The following is a 25,592-nucleotide window of genomic DNA, read 5'->3' as shown; positions in this document are numbered from 1 at the left end:
TGGAGTTATTTTTACATGGTTTGTAGACAGTTGTGTACAGTTTTGTTACTGCTAACTGTTCTGGTGAAGAAATGGCCTCTAGAAATACTTCTGTTACTCATTATACTTCCTTCTTGATCGTGACATAAATGTGCAAAGCCAGATGTCATATTGCAATTTAAATATGTCTTATAACACCTGAGATATGTGGGTAGTGGAAGAGAAATAATGTTTATAGTGTATGGAGCCAGAAGCTAAGTCTAGGGAAAAATCCTTTCATTCATTGCATATATATAACATTAAGGGGCATTTGGTTTTCATAGATACCTAATCCAAAGAGTTTTCTCCACATATTCTTGGTGGAGTATGTAGAGTACACAGAACACATGACAAGGGTAGTACTTAAAATTACAAATGTACCATACTTTCCCCCTCCTGATGAGTATAATATCAAATAGAATTTGTCAGAATGCCAATGTTTTTAAGGCATAGGCTGGAGCAGTGTAGCAAGCACGAGCTCTTGTGGCAGTGTGGGTGCATGTTTTATGCATCACAACTATCAGTAGTAAAAACCAAATTTGGATCAGCTGTTCATAGGAAAAGCAACATTATAGAAAGTAAATATGAAATTTTTACATGAAGAGACAATCATAGACTATGTCACTAAAAAAATTGAAGTATTAGAAAGGAATGTCACGCAGTTAATTAAAATGTTATTTTAGCTTTCTGGATTTTGTTGGTTGCGGTTCTTGTTGGCTTTTACAAATTTATGTCTTGTGATTCTTTTTTTCTAAATAACCATTCACTTTGTTATCTAATTTTCTATATGTAATTTTTCTATTTTGTTTTTTATAGAAGGACTCTTAAATTTTACAAGCTATAGACCCTACAAAACTTGAATTCACGCCTACCTTTTTTATCTATCAGGTGATAGTTTCAAGAAATTGGTATAGCATTCCGCTGGACATTCATTGGTTGATGTGTACATTTTAGGACATTTCATTGTATCTTTAGATATCTTCTTTGTATTTCAGAGATTTAGGATTTGGGAGAAGAGAGACTGAAAGATTAAAAATTAAATTCATTTTTTAAGGGGCATTAATTAAGTTTATAAGCCAAAACATTATTTAGTAAAAGAATTGAGCTAGAATAACCCATTTTCAAAGTTTATATTAAATAAATACTTGGCTTAAAGCCCTCTTATTATGGACAAAACTAAATGGAGGAATAAACATATTTTAAATAAATTTCACTAATATACTTTGCTTTTATACTCTCCTCCCCCTACTTCTCCTCCTTATTTTTGGAAGTTTCCCTCACCCTCAGCTCCCATTACAGACTTTATGTGGAGAAAACTATTATTTAAATTACTTTTTCTTAGTAATGGTGTTTCTGCTATATCTATAATAAAAAAAAACTTTTAGTAAATTAATGCTTTTTTTTTTTAAGTATTACTCTTGGAACTTACAAAAATGACACAGGAAGATAATGGATGCTGATTTTTTAATGATATTTTATAATTTGGTAAATTTTTTCATACATTTGATTATCTTACGACATCCTAAAGTGTTATCATTAATAGAGTTCTATATATATAACTTGAAAGAATGTAAGTAACTTTTGAAATCTAATTGTGAAATGTGTGAATGAGACTATACCTTTGAAAATGTACAAAAACAGGTATGTTAGATAGAGAGATAGTGGTCATAACAAATATATTATCTAATAAGTTGATTCAAGGCACTTATATATATCTTGTCATTTATTTCATCCCTTGATGAGCAGACCTTTATTAAGCTGTGATGATTACTGAATATAAAATGTAACCAAGATTATTTTTTATTCAAATATAATTTAAATATTCATCAAAGAGAAGTTATGCTTGAGACTGACAGAGACTATTAACATCAAAAAATATAATTAACTGCATTGGGTATCATGAAGCAGAGTTAGCCAAATAGCCGAGAGGTCTAATTGCTCTAGAGTTTGAGAAGCAATGGTTTTATTTTATGCTGTAGCTGTGGAATTAACAGTCATGCGGTTTCCTATGTGGGCCAATTAAAAGCTGCCTGTTAAGGTTCATTGCTCTATAGGAAACCCATTGAATATCACTTAGTAAACAGGATTGACATGTCAGTGTGTACAAGAAGATAAAATAGAATAAAAACCATGAAAATGAAAAGTAGTATTAAAAGAACTGTCTTTGAAAACAACTCATAAAACTCTTTAACATTAGTGTTATAGTGGGTGTTGTGAGGTGCCTCCCACATTCCCCTTTCAGGATCAGGCACTCTTTCTTCCAGCTGTCAAGAGAGTTGCCTGCTGCTGGGCTCACAGCTGAGTCCCTCCGCAGGAACTGTCACAGGCTGAAGGGATCGTAAACTCTTCTCCCCTGAGACAGCCCCCAGTGAATCCCAGTGAATGCCAGAGTACAAAGGATTGGCCTCCTCATCTTTTGCTTCATTTCAGGGACATCTCTGAAGGTCTCTCCCAACTCCAGAGCTCCCTCCCTGAGGAATTTGCTGGGCTTTTGTTTCAACTGCACTGGAGCTCACCTTCTCACTCTCCCCAACCCTGCATCTGTCATGGCTTCACTGATAGTTCTAAGAGCACTCCCAGTAAGCCTCTTAGAGATCCTGCCTCAAATCATACTTCCCTTGTTATCCAAACAAAGAAAAGTACTAACATTAAATGTAAAAATACTGGCTATATACATTGTTGGAATCTAGTAATTAAGTATAAAAACTAAAGGTTTTAAAGGAAAAAACAACCAAAAAAAGCCCAATTCAGGTCTAAGAATGGCTTTTTTCACTCAGAAAGTTTATCCTTGTCTTGCCATCCTTTTTCTTTAATAAAAGTAATATTTTGACCTTTGTGACTCTATTAAGCTTTTTAACTGAATACAAAAAGAAAGTGCTTCTGATTGAACCCAAAAGATTTTGCCTTGTCTTGGCTGTAGAGGTTTAGAAGTGGGCAGACGTTCTAATGGCGTTTTGACATTAATGAGGTTGCTGAAATGGAAAAGTTTAAGGGTCAAAGATAAGAGCAGCGGCAAGTTCTTCTGGTATTTCTTTTTTTTTAAAATAATGTCATATCAAATATGCTTAAGAAGTTGACCATGATTCCTTATATAGAATATGTAATGTTATATATGACTGTACTACTTTAAGTAGTATAATACTTTTTGCAAATAAAAAAAATTCTAAGACTGTAACTATAAAACATGTCCCCTCAGTCCATTAATATGTTTAGTTGTAACTTCTGCAAAACATGTAAAAAATCTTAAAATTACTTAATAGATTTTATTGCATACAATATGTAATGCGTATAGTGCGTCTTTAAACTGCAGTGATAAAGCTGTTTTCCTAGTCATTCATTATTTAATGTGCTTACTCTGTTTATATCTGTGGCATAAGAGTGCATGTTAGCTTTCAGAAGAGCACAACATTTGCTGCTTCACAGCACACGGCCCTCCACTCCCAAGCCTGCATATGGTGTTAGTGATAGTTAAAGCACTCAAGTCTAACATTTTATAGATTTTGATGAACTGAGCCTTTCAGACAAGTGACTGATATGAAGTTAATTCAGGCTAGGAGTATAATATGGGAATAGAGGCTTTTTGCTTTCATTGTCACTTTTAAAAACTTCTACAAACTGTTTATGTAAACTATAAATCAGATACATTTTAATTTGGTTTGTATCATGTGGTTATGGAACCGTGCTTGGCTTCTGAAAATGATATCTTGTCTTTCATTGATTGATTTGCTGCCGAATCGTTACTGGGTTTTGAGATATACAAGCAAATGTGCCAAACACTCTAACAGTATTTAGTAACAACTGGTAAGAATATATTAATATATTTGTTAGAGTACAGGCTGATGTTTATGGAGTTAATACATTTTAGAATAATGTAGAGTGTTACCCAGTGCATATGATTCAGAGATCTTAAAACAGTGACTAACCCCTCAGAGGCTCTGTAGTCTGGTGAAGAAGAGGAGATAATATACAGAAATAACTGTGATACCAAATCTCCCTTATAGTGTAACAAACTTTCAAAACCTGGTGGAGAAGGGAAAGTGGTAAGTTATGGCCTGAGAGGGGAAAAATACTGTATGCTCAGGGGATACTGAGAAGGTCTCTTCAGGGTGCTATTCAGCTTCTGTCCCCTTTCTTTCACACTCTGTAGCATGCAGCATCTTCGCCGGCTTTCTTCCTTTTGGGCGTTGTGAGTGAATTCCCTTCTTTCACTTAAGCTAAGGAGGAAAGGATCTTTCAAAGATTGTGTTTATATAGATCTCAAAAATTATGAAAATAGTCCTACAAAATATCATATTTAAAAAATTATTTTTAACTCTGTAATGTCAGCATGGAAAATAGCACTAGGATTTGAGTGCTTAATATTAACTCCGAAACAGTAAGGAGTTCAATCTTTTTATAGCAGAGAATAGTAATGTACAGTTTCATATTCCCTTGTTAATTTTTATCTGTATAGATATTATTCAAATGTGGCATATTTATGGTGTTACTGTTTCCAAAATTATAGGTATTTCTACACTTTAGGATACAACCGCACATAATATCTTCTACTACTTTTCCTAAAACCAGCATCACAGGTGAATAAAAAGTTATCTGGCTGGGCTCAGTGGCTCATGCCCATAGTCCAGAACTTTGGGAGGTGGAGGCAGGAGGAATGCTTGAGGCCAGGGGTTTGAGACCAGCTGGACCAAAATAGTGAGACCCCATCTCTATAATAAATAAAATATAAAATTATATTTCCCCTCCCTCCCTTTCTTCCTTTCCTGCTTCTTCCTACCTGTGATCAGTTGATCTGTCCGTGTATCTGTCTGTCTTTTTAAAGATAATTTCTTTTTGTGACTGCGATGCAGCAAAAGGACATTTCCCTTGATCTGTGCTTTTTAGAAGGAACTCATTGGGAAATAGGCTGTAGACTGAATGCTTATGAGTTGGTGTTCAGTTATCAAGAATGCCATCAGCAATGCCTTGTTGCTTTCTTATCAGCTACTTCCTGCTGTCAGCTTGGCACTTATTTCAAGAGAAAAGGATTTGCATCAAATGTAATGCCTTATTATATACGGCTAACATGGGGTTTTTAATTGTGCAAACACATGAGACTCCTGCAGTGGTAGTCAATTTGATAAAAGGATTAGATTATGAATATTTTGTCACGATTAAAGATTAGTTCAGATTTATCAGAAGTAAGCCAGTGAAATTTGTCATATATTTATCAGTCAGGTGAGACTCCATTAATCTGAGAGTATATGAACCACAAGTAGCCATCTCTTTATAAAAATCTGCTGAATTTGATTATTTATGTTCAGGTGACAGGTGCTAAGGATTGTTTTTGGCCTTCGCTGCTTGCTCTGCTGCTCAGAGTATCCCAAGAGTCTATGTCTCTAACTTTTGGTCATTATTATTATTATTATTATTATTTTAATCTCATCTTATAGAATAGTTTGGTAAACATATACACAAAATTTCTGTAGTTTTTATTAAAGAAATGACAACTAGTATATATCTTAAGATGTTTTGAGTTGTTCCTTTGATTAAAAATCCTTCAGTAAAATACAGAAGATTGAGATTTCCGACTTAGAAGGTATTTAAATTGAGTACTTCTTGCCATAAACAAGACTAGGCATTGAGATAGATTGAAAAGAAGGCTGACACAGCAGAAAGGTGAAACTACAGTCCTAGACACAGCTAAAATCACCGTATGATGCCTGATACAGTAGTACCCACCATTCTTGGAGTGTTTGGGAAATAATATAAACAAGGTCGTAAGTTTACTGTGTAATTCTAGACATGGAAAATAATTAGTGAGTTTAGTAGCAACTAAAATGCAAAATTTAGAAGAGATGCCATAAAGCAGAATGTGATTCATTTCCAAATTAATTATACAGAGCTGCTGCTCTAGGAAAAGACTACTTCGGGTTCGGGTAGTCAGGGAATATAATCCTGTTTGTCCAGCATTGTTTGTATTGTCTGTGTACTACCTGTGTGGCTGATGAATCCTGCATATGTCTTTGCCTCCCTCAAGTACATAACAGGGAGATCCTGTTATTAGGATTGCGTTGAGGGCACCACTGGGAGTTGGAAAACAGCAGTTCCTCAGACTAGAAGCATAGTATCCTAAGCTCTGATAATTTTCTGCCTCAGGGACTTAACGGTCCTTCAAATGGATCTTCTTTTTAAGGAAGAGATAGTTCAAGAAATGTGCATAGTCATTTATGTGAGAACTCAGTTCAGAGGATTTGGTAGTGTGCTGGCTGTTTTAAATTACATAGATACCAAGATTCTCAAAGTCTACATAGAAAACGTTGCCTTTGTTAGGATGATTTTTGTAGGGGCAAGTACTAAGCCATGCTTATGGAGTAGATAATATAGTAGACAGATGCTTAGGAGAGAGATCTTTCAGTTACAGTGATTCCTCTAGCCTGTGGTGTTAGTAAGTCAATCAGATTCTGTGGGTCTTAGTATATCGAACCTGTATTAATGAAGAATTATATTAGATCAATGATTTTTAAACTGGATTTCTTGGAGAAAACCCTCAGATTGAGGGGTGAGTGAGGTATATGGGAGGAGAGAGCAAAGGGATTTTTCAGTGGTTTGGAGTCGAATTTCACTACTGTAATTCCAGACCTGTCTCAACTTCTATTTCTAATCCATTCAATTAAGCAGGATTTTTTTGTTCATTTTTTAAGTAAAATTTTTCATGGCAAAGAGATTATATTGCCAGAATCTGATACTGATTTGGTAATACTGTGTTTGATGATGATACATAACTTATGCTCATATTTGTTATTAAGCACATACTTGCTAATAACATTTTTAAATTAAGGGAGAAGGATCCTCTATTAGAACAGAATACTTGTATGAAAATCCCTGAGGGGAGTTGGGATGTAATTTGACCATGAGGGTAGACTCTCAATAAGTAGATGGTAAGGTGAATTCCTTCTGTGTGGAAAAGAACGACGTAAGGAAACAGATCAAATTAGAAATTCCGTAGTTAACAGAAAATAATTCATGACTTTCTAAATAATTACGTAGCACTTTGTTTTTAGAGTAAGACTTTTCACTTTGTTGAACCTTTGGAGAAGCATGAACTATGTATTTCCCTTGCCCTCCAACATTAACTTATTAATTCAATTCATATATTCAGATATTGCTTGCTCATTCTTTTTCACTCCCTTCTACACAAGATCCTATGAGTTTGTTTATAAATGATGTCAAATATTTTACTGCCAAGATATTTTAGAAGTTGCAAGAGGAAGAGAAATTACTTTAAAATTAAAGTAATAATTGGTAGTGTTTATTTGGCTGAAAATTAAGCTCAGTGAAGAAATACCGTATGTGAACATGAAAGTTGGGAAAGATCCAGAATTTGATTTGTGTAATGAATAGCAGTGCTTTCTCGCCTCTTGATTTAAAAAAAAAAAAAAAAGAAAAAGAAAAAAAAAGCAAGCACTTACAGAACATAGAGTCATTTTAATAAAAAATGGGAAATATTTCTGAGTCAGTTAAATACTTTGACAAAGATGTGTATTTTAAAGCCACAGTTCAAAAGTCTTATGATTTTATTTCTATACTTTCAGTTTGATTTGTTATAGGAAGTTCTGTCAGCATATGTTGGCCATGCTGTAATCAAAATGAGGTCTGTAAAAGTGGAAATTGTATTAGTTATCAATTAGAATAGAAAATTGTTTGTTTTCTATTCAGAGATTTATAATACTGACTAAATGACATCTCATCAGACATCTCAGGAGTCAGAATAAAAATCTTTATGGCATAATTTTCTTCTTTTCAGAATGATATCCAAACCAAGGGAGTAATCTTTAAGGTGAATTTAAAATAGCAACAACACAAATCTAGTTTACTCAATTCTGCCCTCTAAAACTCCTTTTAGTTGCAGGTTCTTTTGCATTATTTCAAACTCTAATCCTCTGAGCGGGTAATTAACGGACCAGAAAAGCCATTTGAGGAAAAGAAGAGCCATAAGGGTGAAAATATTTCTTCACTGAATGATCTTTAAGAAGTAAATAATTACAAACAGAAAGGATTTGGGATGACCAATCTAAATCTGAGGATAATTAGAAGGAATAGAGTATGAAAATCGAAATGCTTGGCATGTACAACAATTCTCATATCATAACAAGACTAATTAAATATTTAGAAACCAAAATCCCCTCACAATTTGAAGAAAAATAACCCACGACAAAAGGGTCTGTAACTTTGCAGATAATTAGCAAGGGTTATAGGAAGGAAAAACATCACAGATTGGCTGCAAGGCTCTGCAAGGTCATGTCTTTTTACGCTGTGTCTTTTATATAGTCTGGTAACAAGTTTCTTGCTAATTTAATCTAACTAGGGCATCCCATAGCGATTTCCCATTTCCCTTGTTAAAAAAAAATGTGATAGTTTCTGCAAGTGCAAACTGCAGTAGGTTAACATTTTTATAAATAATTGCTCTTAATTGATACAGGTTGTAATATTTTTTGAATTATTAAAAGTGAAGGCTTTGAAAATTTAGACACAGAAGCATTATTTTTTTAAGTATTACAAAATTTTATGGTTTTTATTCCCACTTACTTTTTTTTATTTCTTTCATTAAGTAGTTAGACCTGCCGACCCTGTGAATGAAACAGTCTCAGTGGCATGCTTTGTAAATAAATACTTCTTATCTTGCTAATAAAAGCAAGCACATTTATGTTGAATGTGCATTTCTGCAAACAAGAGATTTTGTATTGGATTAATAAGGCTCTGAGTGAGTCAAGCCTAATTTGCATTAAACTGACCCCAAGGTCCAGTAAAAACTGCAAGGAATTTCAAAGGTTTCTAAAATATAAAAAGTTGTTTTTAGAAAATCAGCATTGCCATTTCAAAATGCTTATTTTAGTAATTAATGTGGTATTTTTAAGGAAATTTTTGGAGTTTCTAAGTTGTAAATGAACTAAATATTAAAGTATGCATGCTTTGTGTTTATAAATTGTGGAATAATATTTTACTGAAATGCAAAGACTATGGGAAGATGTTATTCTGTTTTCATTGACTGAAAAAAAGCACGACAACCTCCTAGAGTTGATTTTCCATAGGATTTTACTGTCAAGCTTTTGTTGACTTGCCACTGGTTACTTGATTTCTATTGCGGAGTGAGGACTTTCTGTTTCTCTTATACACTGTACTCCTTTTCAGTCAAATAGATTTATGTTTACACATTGAAAATACAGAAAAACATTTTGCATTTTTGCTTATGATTATCATTTTATTAATAAATACAATTTTAAAATAATTTTTATAAACGCAATTTCAAGGATTTAATCACAGGTGCAATTTAAAAAATCAGGATTATATTTAAAACTAAAAAGTAGGAAATTGAATGTAATAAAAATTACATTGTTTATTTTTCCCAAATTATGTATCTCTGAGTATACCAGTATTCATGCATACTATGCTAGAGATTCTGAAACTAACTTTATTACAGTAATGATTTTAAAATACTTTAAATAACACAATATTCTATAATGCAAATTGTATAATATCCTAACATACCTATAGAATTAAATTCTATATGATGATTAGAAACCTAGCCTACACAAATTATTAAATAATGAGCAATAGCTGGGTGACAAATGGGAACATTGTTACAGAACACCTCTTTTTTGCCACATTAATTACACACCATTTAGCTTCCTAGTGTTATGTTTACCTAGCAATTAGTTAAGTTCACAAATCATCATTAATAAATATTTAAAGAAAGCAAGACCTACTTTCCCTAGCTGTATAGAATAGAATTTAGATGATAAAATGATATTTCATTTTAAAATAAAAAAACTTTTTAAAAAGGTGATTTAACATTCAACTCCATTTGTCTCTTGTATCTGTGAGGATGATTGTAACCTTGTAGCTTGAAGCATAATTCTTTGTATTCCCTCTCCATATACTTGATTATTTTCTCTGAGCGAATCTATTTGCATTGGCGCCTACCAATTTATGTTCTAAAGCTATGTGCTGTGTGTATAAAATTTTGTTCTAAATTTGGACTAAAAAAGACAGTGGCTAGAGTACTAGATCATTTGGAATTTGCTAGTGTATACAGAGAAGTGATTGGTAGTTAAAGAGTACTTACCCCCCTTCCTTTTAAATAGGTAATCTATTTCATAAGGGTTTATTATTGGCATTCATAATACAAAGCTATATCCAAATTGACAGAATTCTGTCAGAATCAGGTATTGCTGATTGAAGCAAAATTGTATGTCTGGTGTTTATTTTCTATTAACCATGTTTATTTATGCGCAGAAATAGCCAAATAATCATTAATCATTATTTAATTTTTTCAAAAACACCAGATTCTTACATGCTAGGCATATAATCACCTCCAATAAGAATTTATAAGTTGGCAGCTTCCTTTTCCTTTTATTCTTTTCTCTTAAACTCCCTTTCTAGTAGTTTCTAAATTTTTAAAACTTGTGTACCTGAGCAGAATATAGTTTACTTATTAATGTATAATTTATTTTTACTTAGTAATTGAGGCTCAAGAATGAATGTAATTCCTATTCCATTAATTAAAGAACAGATTCATATTGCAGTAATTCATCTGTAGATATTCTGTTTGTTTAGCGTACACAATTCACCTAAGGATGTGGTTTAAGCTCTTCCAGGAACTCCTGTGTATGTTTTGTTTATACTTGGCACTATGAAAAGGAGTATCAAGGCCGGGCGCGGTGGCTCAAGCCTGTAATCCCAGCACTTTGGGAGGCCGAGACGGGCGGATCACGAGGTCAGGAGATCAAGACCATCCTGGCTAACCCGGTGAAACCCCGTCTCTACTAAAAATACAAAAAAGAAGGCCGGGCGCGGTGGCTCAAGCCTGTAATCCCAGCACTTTGGGAGGCCGAGACGGGCGGATCACGAGGTCAGGAGATCAAGACCATCCTGGCTAACCCGGTGAAACCCCGTCTCTACTAAAAATACAAAAAACTAGCCGGGCGAGGTGGCGGGCGCCTGTAGTCCCAGCTACTCCGGAGGCTGAGGCAGGAGAATGGCGTGAACCCGGGAGGTGGAGCTTGCAGTGAGCTGAGATCCAGCCACTGCACTCCAGCCCGGGCGCCAGAGCAAGACTCCGTCTCAAAAAATAAAATAAAATAAAATAAAATAAAATAAAATAAAATAAAGAAAAGGAGTATCATTACATGATACCTTGGTACCTTGAAAGCATTGATTTCACCTCCAAAAAGTTAGTACTTTTAACTGAGACAGAAAGTAGTAACTCGGGGGAAAAGAAAAGTCTTACTATTGCTAGTATTTTGTAATTGAAGTTTAATAAATAAATAGCCACTAAAATATTTAAATTGATGAAGCAGTCTTCATCAAACATGCAGACTCAATAAAAGATTGCACTAATTCTTTAATTAATAATTGTATAATTTCAAACTTTAATTTTTTAGTTTCTGTCATGATATACTGAGCTTTTCTGTTGAATGCTGGAGTATTTGTTCAAGGCGGTAGATTTTGCATTTTTAATCTTCCTTAGAACTGTGGTGAATAATGGCCCCTGGCAGGAAATAATGAAATTTTCTTAATTTATATTTTCAAGAAGAAGCTTCAATTGAAAATGGCATCCTATGGCCTGGAGACATAGCTCTAGTGCAAGTTTCAAGGGAGCTGCAATAATAATGCAGTGCCATTGGTGACGGGGAACCATGGGACAGTGAAGAAGTAATTTAAGGAAGAAAAGAAAATGCACCAAAGCTTTATTGTAGCATATCTAATGATCTGCTGAAGATTCCCAATGGTTTTTGGAGCATGACTGGAGAAACTAATGTTATCTTGCCAAAACAGAAGCCCCTGCTTAATCAGCAGAACAAGACTATTGATTAAAACATCTCTCACAATAGATTACACATGGAATCTCATCTCCATACTTTGCACTTGGTAAAGTGTAATAATGAGCATAAGATAATCAAAAGAAGAGTAAAAGCAATTTGTTGGGCATTGTACAATTCAAGATTAGAGTTGGAATGGAAACAAATTTGCATGAATAGTTCAGCCTGTTTTTAAGGCTGTACACAGGAAAAGAGTATGCACAATGCAGGGACTACTGTGGAAGAGTAAAAGATGTTCTGCTTCTTTAACGTTTGCAAATCTGTTCATCTTACATAGGGGACATTGTTATTATTGGTATTTTTGCTGGTGGTGGTAATTTATATTTCTTGATGTTCGTTATCCAGGTATTGTGCAGAGAGTTGCCTGCACTATCCCCTTTAACCTTAACAAAGTTCTAAAGAAGATATTAGGTTTTACAGATGATAAAGCTAAGGTTGAAAGGTTTAATACATTGCTTATGGACTCACAGTTAAGTAAGCAGCTGAGCTGGAACTTACACACCTCTTTTTTCTGATTCTAAAGCTTCTGCTTTTAAATACTAATCTTCCTAATTAGCAAATGATTTTGCTTTTGAACAGAGATAAACAGTATGCTATATTATTTTTTGATACAATTTATTCCGAGAGTATAAGTAATGTGTGCTTTGTGCTCTCTTTCACTTAGAGTTTTAAAAGAGTAAGGAAAGGGAACATATTAATAGTTTGTTTTCATTAATATTTCATTAGTAATGAGGCACTATGTCTCTAAAATAAAGAGATAATCTTTCTTGAAAATACTGCTGTTTATTTGTGCATGGTATTTTTCAGAAATTTCCATATACTAGTATGTAAATTAGTGATAATACACTTTTATAAAATGCCTTTCCCTCCTTTACAGTAATTTTTTTGAGAACATTGATCTTAATTTCAAAAGATAGTTTGGATGCCTTAAAAGTTAATATTGAGACCTGAGAACATTGATTACATTTGGAAGATAAAATATACTGTTTGTAATACTTTCACCTTCTTGCCATTTGCAAATTGGGATGGTTAAGCGATGCATTAGCTGTTTCTTAAAATATTTTTTGAAATATATATTGTGCACAAGCCTGGGCAATATCACCAACTTTAAATACTTACTCTAATTTTTGTAATCAGCAAATATATTGGTAGGAAGGAAATTAATAAACTGTTAATCTCCAAAATTATTTGTTACACTTCAGCTTTTATAGATGCATATTTGGCTTCATTCCAGAATTGAACCATTGAAACCCTCACTCCCACACCTATAGGGTAGAAAGACTGTTACAGGGATGAGTTGTTTTTTTTGTTTGTTTTTGAGACGGAGTCTGGCTCTGTCGCCCAGGCTGGAGTGCAGTGGCCGGATCTCAGCTCACTGCAAGCTCCGCCTTCCGGGTTCAGCCATTCTCCTGCCTCAGCCTCCCGAGTAGCTGGGGCTACAGGCGCCCGCACCTCGCCCGGCTAGTTTTTTGTATTTTTTAGTAGAGACAGGGTTTTACCATGTTAGCCAGGATGGTCTCGATCTCCTGACCTCGTGATCTGCCCGTCTCGGCCTCCCAAAGTGCTGGGATTGCAGGCTTGAGCCACCGCGCCCGGCAGGGATGAGTTTTTAAACCATGTTTTAAAATTCAGTGTTTTGGGCCAGACATGGTGGCTCACGCCTGTAATCCCAGCACTTTGGGAGGCCGAGGCAGTGGATCACCTGAGGTCAGGAGTTTGAAACCAGCCTGCCCAACATGATGAAACCTTGTCTCTACTTAAAATATATGTGTGTGTGTGTGTGTGTGTGTGTGTGTGTGTGTATACACACATACATACACACATTAGCCAAGCATGGTGGCACATGCCTGTAGTCCCAGCTACTCAGGAGACTGAGGCAGGAGAATTGCTTGAACCTGGGGGGCAGAGGTTGCAGTGAACCAAGATCGTGGCACTGCACTCCAGCCTGGGCGTGACAGAGCGAGGCTTTGTCTCAAAAAACCAACAAAATTCAGTGTTTTGTCCCATTTAAACTAGTTTATGGCCTATAAAGCAAGACTTTGGATTTTCTTTGTTGTGGTTGACGGGTTTTATTAATAAGTTTTATGAATTTTAATGTCAGAAATAATACTTTTATTCTGGCATTTGAACGTAATAATATTTAAAAGTTTTATTACTGGGTTTATGTTAGTTATATTTGGAATTCTCAGGTTGAGTGTTTTACTCTGTATACTTTAGAATAGTAAGAAAGTTCTTTAAAATAGTAGTCAGAAAGTTGCAACCAGAAATTATATATAGGTGATATTTTGTGCATTTTTAACCTAGTGATGTGAAATAATGATTACATCTTTGTCTTTATATGCCAAATTTGAAAATTTTGGAAATGTGACTAGAAAAATACTAAAAATGACTACATGTTTAGAATTTGGGACTAAGTGTTTATGTAGTTTTATGTTTATTTTCTACTTAGTGTTTAATCATGAATTATATCCTGGAAATGGTTTTTGTTCCTTGTTTTTGTTTTTGAGGCAGGGTCTCATTATGTTACCTGGGCTATGCTTCAGTGGTGCAATCCTCCCACCTCAGTCTCCCCCGAGTAGCTGGAACTACAGGCACATACCACCACACCTGGCTAAATTTTTTTACTTTTTGTAGAGATAGGGTTTTGCCATGTTACCCAAGCTGGTCTTGAACTCCTGGGCTCAAGAGATCCTTCTCCCTTTGCTTCTGCCTCCCAAAATGCTGGGATTATAAGCGTGAGCAATAGCTCCTGACCTCGAAATTGTTTAGACATTATTTGCAAGGCCTACTTATGCCTCTGAGTTCTCTCTAAGGCATCTCTCTGAGTTGAGCCACTTTATTAAAATTTATTTGAATAAATTAAGAAGTCAAAGGTTGAATATAGAAAAATTTACAGTGATTACAATGGGTCATATCTTTCTGTTATTTTTAATGACGTGCTTCTGTAGAACATAGTATATTTTTACAGATTCTCAAAAATTTTATTTCCAATTTTAGTGTTTCATTAGCTGGCACATTTTTAGCAAAACATTATACTTCTTATCTGTTAAAAAATTAATTCATATGTGATGTATACATGTACTCAGATATTGTACTTATTTCGATTCTCCATGTTAGAAATTGATGAACAACTAGACAGCTTGCTCAAAATTAGAGCAACTAAAACTCTTGATTTCTACACTTAGATTTAGCAGGAAGACATATTAACATTGTAAACTGTATTATGTACTTCTTGCATAAATTGTACTCATCACTTGTTTTCTATTTCACTTGTTTTACTAAGTTTTATAGAGTAAAATCATGTGTTGCCATTCATATTTATTCTTTAGTAAAGTATCTAAACCTATCTTGTTTTAACCCTGCGGTTCTCACACAAGTTACATTGGTCAGAATCACCTGCAAAACTTGTTCAATCTGAGATGGCCAGGTATCCACTTCCAGAGTTTCTGAACCTGCCAGTTTTTGGTGGAGCTTAATAATTTGTATTTCTTTTCCTTCCTTCTTTCTTTCTTTTTTCTGTTTTTTTTTAGATGGAGTTTCACTCTTGTTGTCCAGGCTGGAGTGCAATGGTACGATCTCGGCTCACTGCAACCTCCGCCTTGTGGGTTCAAGCAATTCTCCTGCCTCAGCCTCCCGAGTAGCTGGGATTACAGGCATGCACCACCATGCCTGGCTAATTTTTGTATTTCTAGTAGAGACAGGAATTCTCCATGTTGGTCAGGTTGGTCTCAAACTCCAGACCTCAGGTGATCCACCCACCTTGGCCTTCCAAAGTGCTGGGATTACAGGCATGAGCCACCGTGCCCAGCCAATAATTTGTATTTCTAACAAGTTTTCAGTCGATGGTGGTGCTGTTAGTATGAGGACCATATTTTGAAAACTACCACTTTCACTATCTTAACTCATCTGTTCATCTTTATAAATATAAAATGAAATAAGACCAGTTATTTGAAAGTTGAAGTGTTCAGAATATATTCTAATATCTGTTTCTTTATGATGAACAGTAATTGTAGTTCCTTCAAATTGTAATAAAAGGTTTACTTATTAAAACCTATTTTTTCTCTTTTGCCTTGTTCTCATTCATACCGATTTTTTATGCTTAACATGTTAGAAAATTGTAGGTTATTAACGTAATAAACCCACTTGGTATTACCGAAATATACTGATATTTTGATTGTTAAAACAATGATACCTTTATTGGTAAAGAAATTTTCTTCTGTAGAGAAGGAGAGAGAAAGTCATGCCAGGAACTAGACCTAGTACTGAGAATACAAACGACTAAACATTTTTTCTTTCTTGGCTTAATCTACCTTTTCACTTTCGTTAGTATGAGAACTTGAAGCTGAGCCCTTGGCGGGAATTTACTTTGCTTCTGTGGATAAGTAATTGCCTTCTTTCTGGATCTTTTTAAATGATAGCAATTTACAGTTTTATAATCTTACCAACAGCATATTGTTAAGGAATTTTTTGATTATTCTTAGTATTAATAGCTCACATTGGGTGTTTCCCATTGTTTTTCTTGTCTCCTCACTCTATTTGGAAACGTAATGCTGCTTGTATCCTTTATAAAGGAATATAAATGTTTGTGTTTTTATTTCTTTAATTTGGGCCTCTATAAGCTTAGATTCATTTCCATGAATCAAGACTCTGTCATGCAAATCTCTAATTTTCTTGTGCTTTTTACAGTTTAGGTTTCTCTTCTTTCTGACCCTCAACTGTTTTAGCTCTAAATTTTCCATTTTTCTCAAGATTAATTTCTTGCATTTCTGATATCTCTGTGTATATAAACATACGAAATTTTCTAATGAACATTTTTTAGATTTTGGGAGGCCCTGAATTCCAGAATTTTTTAATTATTTTATTGCAGGAGCTTCATTAAATCAGTTTTGCTTAAGATTACAGTTGTAGAATTAATATGTTTTGCTGTCTTAAAGTGGATGCTTTGCGTAGTGTGATTATTTAAATCAATAAAAATTATGTGGTTGGTATAAATAATCATAATTGCTTTCACATTAATTTGAACCTGTAATTGGTCAAAGGACTACTGCAAAGTTGTTCAGAAAGAGAGTAAATATGGACAGCTATTTTTTATTATGGTGTTGGTCCTCTTTCAAGCAAAATGTAATAGAAACCAGAATGCTTATATTATATACTTCTTGCAGAACATGCCATGACATTGAGAAATACACAGTAAAAGATCTCTAACCCTGCACTAGTTATATTCATTCATCCAGTTACTTCTGGTGGAAAAAATCTGGGCAATTTTCAATGTATTCTTTATTTTTGAAAAATGATATATATAAATTGCCAAATTCTTTTGAGTTACTTTCTCCTTCACCTTGATAACAAAGCCCTTCATGTTCTTGGTCCATTTCAACTTTGAGTACAGCTCCCTCTCTCTCCCACCAGTTGCTAGTTTGTTGATATGAGAGGAGCTTTTTGTGAGAAGTGACGGGCGATAAACTAAATGAAGAGTTTACTCACAAGAGAAACTGCTATTTGGAGGGGTTTCTGTAATCGTATTTAAATCCCATTCAAAACCTAACAGAGTTTGGTTGAGTAGTTATAAAATGTATACTGAGGGAGTATCTGAAAGGGATATCTAACACACAGTTGTTTATCTTTCTTCATTTCTGAGAGGTGTGAGGGTGTGATAAAAGGAAGATCACTGTAGGTATGAATAAATACAAAGAAGGAAATGAAAGGACTTTTGTTTTTAATGGGACCAAGTTAATGATTAGGATTTCTGTTAGATCAAGAAACTAAAAAAGCAGTGAGCTGTCTTGTTGCTGCAAAAGTTTAAAAAAGAAGATAAATGAAACATCAGAATTATATTTCTTAGCTGGGAACATTAGTTACTGACCTGTTGAGAAACTGTAAACCTACCTTTTGTCTTGAATTTTAGGATGTGAAATAGGTTCTGTGATTCATGTTAAAATAATTCGTTTACACTAAGTGGTGAACCTCTGGCAAATTTCTTCAGATGAGTGAACCCAATTAGGAGAAATACAGAATAATGACAGGAAAACATATGCTACAGAAGACTGTGACACTGTACCATTTACATTATTTATGTTCTTGAAAATTACAGTATATGGTACATTTCTAAAAAAAAATGCTATCCTGTATTATAAAGTAATCATGATAAAAGTTACTTATAATTTATTTAATATTTAAGTCTTGTTTGAAGTTCATTGTAGTATACTTTGAATTATAAAATTTACCTATTTAATCCTGTAGAAGTTTTCAGGCTTTGCTGCTGTTTAAAGAGAAAGTCTAGTTTTGAGTTGAAAGGGCACCAAAGTATATGACTGTTCCTATCCATCTTTAACATGATTCACCTTCTACTGCCCTTAGTTAGTTGTGCTAGAAACTAGGATGCTTTTTCAAAATTCTTTATAGTGCTATTTTATAGTTCAGTTATTTTATACACTGTAGAATATGTGGTATTCCAACCATTAAATAAATGTTGTTATAATGTTCTTGTTCTGCTTGCTTTGCCTTCTTAATGTATGTGCTATCAGAAAATACAATAAAAACCCTGAAAACATTTCATTCATTAGGTTATAATCAAATCAAATTTTAAAAGAAATAGTTCTTGCCTTTACAAAGGTTATAAAAAGAACTTTGGGACAAATTCATAGAACTTACATATCATTTTATCTGAAATTTTAAACTATTTCTAATATTCTTGGTGAATTAATGACAATGCAAAAATAAGAAAATAATTCCTTATAACAATAATTAGAACATTCTAGGCATTATGTTAGTACAACATTCTTTTTAATGTTATATTTTAGGAAGTACCGGTGTTGAACTGAAGTACATAGTCATCTCATTAATTATATAGGCACATTGATCTGTGAATAGAAAGAGTAACAATAATGCTTAGACATTACATACGTGCCAAAGCATTTTTCTAAATCCTTTAAATGCACTTTATCATTTACGTGGACCATAGCATATGAGGTGAGCACTACTAGCTTAGTTTCTGGTATTCCAGAAAGTATGTACAATAAAGAACTTCACACCCAACTGGATTTCGAGGATACAATTAAAATCCCGGCTCCTTATTTGTTTTGTGTTGTCAAAAACTTCCTACTGAGAAATTCAGGTTTTGACTCATACGTTTCTGTTTACTTATAGGACCATTTTTAAAAATTGTAATTTTAAGTATGATGTCTAATATCCTGGTAAGATATTTGTTGTTGTTGTTGTTCAATTCATGTTGAATACATCAAAAATTAAAATTAAAATGTGTAACAGAATAATAGGAAACTTGGCCATTTTTTTTTTTTACTTCTAGTCAAAATTTAGTGTGACCCATACCACTGTATTACAACATAAAGAAAACAAAACTCTTATAAAGTATGTAATAATGTAGAGTCACTTAATATTACTTGAATTTTTGTTTAATGTTTCTAGTTACTTGAAGAAAATGCAAAAAACTTCTATGTTATATTTAAGTAAAAATAATCAAATAAATTATGTTACACAAGTTTGATACATTCTGTTTTTCAGGTGCAACAATCGAACACAGTGTATAGTAGTTACTGGGTCAGATGTGTTTCCTGATCCATGTCCTGGAACATACAAATACCTTGAAGTCCAGTATGAGTGTGTCCCTTACAGTAAGTATGCAGTTTATATTATTTTACACTTTCCCCAGCATTAGTCGTTGGTGCTGAAAGACTACACATGTAAAAGAAGCATATGTTTATGGCCTACACAACCATTATGCATGCAGAGCACTAACAGACTTGGGCCTCCAATTAGCTTCATGAAGTGTGGAAGGAAGCCATAGTGTGATGCTGGCCAAGTGTCTGTCTGTGTTCTTAAGTGTTTGGCTTTTAAGGCTAGTGTTTTTCCAGAAAACAAACTTGAATTAGCTATTCAATACAGCTGATAGAAATCTGTACTTTTGCCCAATACCAGTTGCTGACAAATTGGTTTGGCTCACAGTTTTCTAAAGAAGGAATTGACTTCAGTTTTAATCGTGAGCTACTTGAATGGCTACCTGCTGTTGTAGTAACTTTAGTGCTGGGTAAAAGCTACCATTGCAGTAACTGAGGCAAGTGCTTTACTTTTTGTTCTGTTGTCTTTAAGGGAGCATTTCTTTACGGGATTCAGTGATGAAATCTTAATGCTAAATAAAATAGTTAGATATAACATAACCTTGCACATGTTTCTGTTTTTAATTTTTTAGCATCATTGTTAAGATCCTACAGACAGATATTTAAAATTCAATTGAAAAGTTTATAGTTAGGCTTCGGCCAGTAGTCAAATTTTGTGTAATTTTCCTTCTAATCTCAGAATTCGTACTTCAGAATTGTATTCTGTACTTTCAATTTTAAAAATCTTAGCATTTTAGACAACTTAAAGTTTGAATATTACCTGATTTTCATAAGCTAGTTTGATAGTATTGTTGTCTTCTTTGCTTTTTAAATTACAGAAAAGATAGAGATGTCATTTAGTCATGTTAGTTCATAGGCATTTGAATGTTTTTTATCAGCAATTTTGCTGATTTGAGACAGTTTTTGTACACTTTCCTCCTTTAATAAAAAAGGATTTGCCAAATAATGAAACTGCTCTTTCCAGAACCTCAAAAGCTAGTTCATTAGTTCTTACAGATGTATATGTTCAAGCTATCAATATTTCTAAAACCAAAGGGCCAAATTCTGATAGATCTGCTGTGTCCGGTATGGTAGTAACACATTCTGGCACATGCTGTGAAGGCACTCTCCATCTTTTCTCTGACACAGTTTTGACAAATTGGCTTTTTGTGTTATCAGTTAAAGGCCAAACACAGATTATCTTTTCATCCCTGCTCTGTGTTCCTGTGTTACTGTGAAATGGATGCTTTTTATGTTTTCAGTATTTTCTATACCATTTGTAGGATTGGAAGCCTACTGAGTACACTGATCTTTATATCATTTCTCCTGTGTAGTGTTGGTGGCTTACGTAATCATTGTCCTGTGCCACTAGAGGAACATTGTATTCTTTTGACCTAACCAAAATTTTGTTCCATAAAGTCACTTTCACTTGTATTTAGCATGGTTTCTGTCCTCAAATTAGAGAAGAAATACAGCATCCATTCCCAAACAGTGGAATCAGTTAGAGCTGCCAAGAATTGTCTTTCTGGAGCCAGTTCCTGTAACCTAGTCTATAGACCAAGAACAGTGTTAAGCAAATATTATTTTCAGACTCATAAGTTATTTCTTGTGCTGTTTAAGAAAGGAAAATGGGGATATCTTCTGGAACATCTAACTTGCAAAATTTTACTTTTTCAGTTCTCCAGAAGTATTCTACATTGTGCACTAAACTTGTAAATAGCTATACTCAGAGAAGTATTTGTTCCTTTTAGATTTTGTCTTTTAATTTTAAAAAATCAGTAATTAATTTGCTGTTACCTTTCTAGATGTTTGCACGAGGCAGAAATAAGTCTATGGGTTTTTTTTTTTAACCCTTGCTAAAGAATAAAAGTAATTATAATTCCTATATACTCTACAGTAATGACACTCTATAAATTGCACGGTTTCAACTAATATTAAAATATAATGCAAAGAGTCTCCTTAAATTGTTCTAATCATATGTAGGACAGTGTCTTACCTCTTTTTCTCATTTTCCTCACCTTTTGTTTCTTTGTGCCTCTGTCCGTTGTATTCATTCCTTATACTTTCTTTTATTGTGAGCCTTTAACTTTCACTTTCTCCTTGATTTAGTAGTGTTTTTATATTTTATAACATTTGCATACCTCTTTTACACATTACTTAGTTGATAAAATTGTCACCGTCAGATAACATTTATTATGTATTTTTTACCATTTGGCTTTATACCAGTTTCTATTCACAGTAAATCCTCCAGGATCTTACATATCCCAATTACGTCCTATTATAAAACAATTTCAGAAAGTTTTCATGACTTCTGAAATTTTTAAAAGAAATTTGCTCAACAGAGAACATGAGAAATGCTGTTACTTTGTTTACTTTAGTATGTTTATAAAAGGCACATGCATTATGTGTGATGCTTGTACTTGTCCAGTTAATATCCATGTCAAAAGTGTATGTATACAGGGTATCCATTATTGCCAGACTGTTAGGAATTGCATATATTTTTATTTGAAAGAAGTCATAAAGATCTTGGAGGATAAAGGAGAGTAATCAGATCAGAATTTTGCATCCTATAGGCAGGATTTGGTTTTCATTTTTGTACCTCTTATTTCAAAGTATCATTGTAAAAATACTGTAATATTAACCACAAGTTGGCCGGGCGCGGTGGCTCAAGCCTGTAATCCCAGCACTTTGGGAGGCCGAGACGGGCGGATCACGAGGTCAGGAGATCGAGACCATCCTGGCTAACACAGTGAAACCCCGTCTCTACTAAAAATACAAAAAACTAGCCGGGCGAGGTGGTGGGCACCTGTAGTCCCAGCTACTCGGGAGGCTGAGGCAGGAGAATGACGTAAACCCAGGAGGCGGAGCTTGCAGTGAGCTGAGGTCCGGCCACTGCACTCCAGACTGGGCGAGAGAGCGAGACTCCGTCCCAAAAAAAAAAAAAAAAAAATTAACCACAAGTTTTATTTAATGTGAAAAATAGCCATTCTTATTGATTAAATTATTATTAATGAATAAACATGTAAGATTGTTCAGTGAAATCGTGTGTCACTTCACTGTATGAGTATGTCGGCTGTGTAGTTAGTGTGGGTTAATTTCTTGTCTTGCATATCCATGTAGTCCTCCACTCATGTTGGTGGTTCATATACTTGTATGTTTGGTCTGTAGAAAAGTAAGTGTATTGTTAATTCATGCAGTCTCTTAAGACATGTTGCGGTATATTTGTGGCATGTGATAGAGAATGCTGATTATATTAATTTTATTGTATTTTTGTACTCTTCTACTGATAGAATTTTGGCTGCTTTGACAGATATCTGTCCTTTTGATTTTCATAAAAATAATAATGTTTTTTGTTGTAAAGAGCCATATATTCCTTGTATGATTCATTAATCATCAAAGGTTTATAATATTTTTAATCTTTACTTTTGAGTGTTACTTACTTTTCAACAGAATTATAAAACATATAAAATATATAATTTATATTTATTTTCCTTTAATATATGATATCAAATCTCATGTAAATAAAGACTTTGATATTCTGTTCACTAACTACATTGTAATTTTAGTTTATCAAATAGTAAAATTTAGCCATTTTCAATGAATGGAAAACAAAATATACTTCCTACATCTTTTATTGCACTTGTTTTAAGTTCTTTTTAAAATAAACATTTTAAAATGTATTATTTCCATCCTTTACATTTAATTTATTTCAGTAAAATTATCCTTTCCTTAGGGGAAAGAAGCGTACAGCTGTATATAAATGTAGTTTGAGTAGTCACAGCGCTAATGATTTCTCCTATCCTCATTTTCTCACCACGCCCTTCCACTATTGATTCTAAGCAGGTATAATATTGCTCTTCGCTGAGGAGTACTTTTAGGACTAGTGGTTTATACAAAAGTGTTGTTTTCAAGACAGTAATGTTGAATTTCTTGTTTTTCAGATGTAGTCAGAATTACACATTACAGAGCAAGTATGTTTCCTGAAAGTGGTTACATAGACCAGTTTGATTGGGGAAAGTTGTAGCTTAATGTGGAAAGTTGTTGTATGCCATTCCTATGGCAAAAATGTCTGTGTGATGTTTTTTTTTTACCATAGGTGTTTCAGAAGGTCAACATTTAATCTTGATGAATTATTGTAATTTTTTATAATGAATCAAACTAATATCTTAATAAAATGTACACTACTCTGAGTACATTTTGGAAATGCAATATTAGCACATCCTAATGCATTTTAACAACAGAAAAGGGAGAAACAGACATCAGTCTCATCATTTTATGAATTTCAGGCAACATACTTCAAACCTATATACAATGTAAAGTATTTTATGGTTTATAAGTATTGGAATACTGTTTACCAACAAGGATCTTACATAGCCCCCTTCCTAACTGCATAATCCGTTTCTTGAAACTGTAGTTTTGTTTTGTTTTTTTCCTCATATAACTCTACTAATCAAGTTTGTTTTATGAAAGCATTTACTTTTTATAAGGTCTGTGGAGTCAAGGTATTTGTTTTGAATGCTCGGTATGGTTGTTGTTGCATGCTAGCTTGCTTTCTGTGTAAATTTATGATGGTAGAATTGTCATAATAATCTAACCATAATTCTTTCTTCCTTTTTCTCCTTGCCTACTGTGCTTGCTTTTCCCTTGTATGTATTTTGCTTACTTTTTTTATAGACTTAGTATTACAAGTTTGAGATATATAATATAGAAAATTTAATCAGAATTTTATAATAAAATGTATGTGTAAACCTAAGTAAATATACTAATTCTTAGTGGGGAAGAAAGGTACTACCTTACCCTACTCTTCAAAATCTCTACTGGTGATGGGGGGATATTTATATATTCCTAAAGAGGAGGCTTTTTTATTGGTTAAAATTGATTTATCTAGGAATAGAAAATAATAGAAAAACAATTGAAACATACTGGGATGCATACTTATATATTTCTTCTTAGTAAATATCTATGAAAAACATGTAACCACATCAGAATTAAATTTGATCTAAACTCCAAAATTAAGTTGTGATTTTTATAAATGTATTTTTCTATTGTTATGCTTATCTAAAGTTAGTTTAATAATTGAGTTCACATAAAATAAATGGGGATGATGTACCTATGCATGCATTTATTTCTATAGCATACATATACAAAGTAAAACTTGGTAAGAATGCTGAATGACTTTGGAAAGGCAAGAGTATGTATACCATGCATTAGTGAAGAGTTTCATTATTTATTCAGGTACACTAAGTGAAACAACATGCCAACATATTTGTATTGCCTCCTTAATCTCCTAAAATGATTGATCTATGTTCTTTTATGTAACTTTAGAATCTTTCTCCTGCTAGGTTTTCCTGTTGTGTGTTTCTCTTTATCCAAAGTAGTACAGCTCTTATTCTTCCTGTATTTAGCATCTGTTACGAATTCAGTCTTAGACTAATAGTCAATTTATTTTAATCTTTTTTCTTTTTTCCTTGCACCTTTTTTATTTTTCTTCCGATGCTTAAAATAGAAGTGGAGCAAAAAGGTAAATAATGTATACGGTCTGAACCCCAGCTCCCTGTTATGTGCCTTATGGATGTTAACCTCCTCCCTCCCCTCTCCCCACAACACTCCTGTGTTAAAATAATCAGCAGGATCTCATAAATGCCACCTCATAAGGAAGTCAACTGTTTACAATGAAATTGTATGACTGCTAAATCTGGTGATGGGGTAAAAATTTTGAAGTCGGCGAGGGGGAGCTGCCCTTTCTCTGTTTCTTGTTTACCCTTTATCTCTTTTTCTGACACCCTTCGATATTTTCTTATAATTAAAGTGTCATCTTGCCTGGCTTCCAGAACCCTCTCCATAGCATGCCATGGTTACAGGGTCTCCTGATTGTTTCATCAGTGCTTTTCTTATATTTACTTCTCTGTGCTCCTAATTGCATTTTCCAAATATTTATGTTCCTCAAATTGAAGCACCTTTGTTTTCAGTCTAACTTACGTAAAAGTTCTAAATAAGTCTTCACGTTGGGTTTTCTGTTTTATTTGCCTTATTTCATGGTTTTGCTTTTGGGGACTCATAGGTGAAGTAGGAGGTTGAAGGGTATAATGTTTGGAATAAAATA

The 25,592-nt window shown here is 33.8% G+C and overlaps 1 protein-coding gene across 2 annotated transcripts in view; it reads left to right on the top strand.

Annotated features, from left to right (window-relative positions):
* ADGRL2 (adhesion G protein-coupled receptor L2) overlaps nt 1-25,592 on the top strand; it is a 163,784-nt gene that overhangs the window by 88,578 nt on the left and 49,614 nt on the right. The window contains exons 3-4 of one of the 2 annotated variants that reach the window (XM_011956145.1): nt 19,398-19,507; nt 24,996-25,010. In XM_011956145.1, the coding sequence (XP_011811535.1) occupies nt 19,398-19,507; nt 24,996-25,010 (125 nt within the window). The remainder of the gene's footprint in view (nt 1-19,397; nt 19,508-24,995; nt 25,011-25,592) is intronic. The other variant, XM_011956146.1, reaches the window with a different exon arrangement.

This window comes from Colobus angolensis, unplaced genomic scaffold (assembly GCF_000951035.1).
Source record: "Colobus angolensis palliatus isolate OR3802 unplaced genomic scaffold, Cang.pa_1.0 Scaffold41, whole genome shotgun sequence".
In the NCBI taxonomy this organism is placed as follows: domain Eukaryota; kingdom Metazoa; phylum Chordata; class Mammalia; order Primates; family Cercopithecidae; genus Colobus; species Colobus angolensis.
Note: the sequence above shows the minus strand (reverse complement) of the source record. Positions and strands in the feature narration are given on the sequence as shown.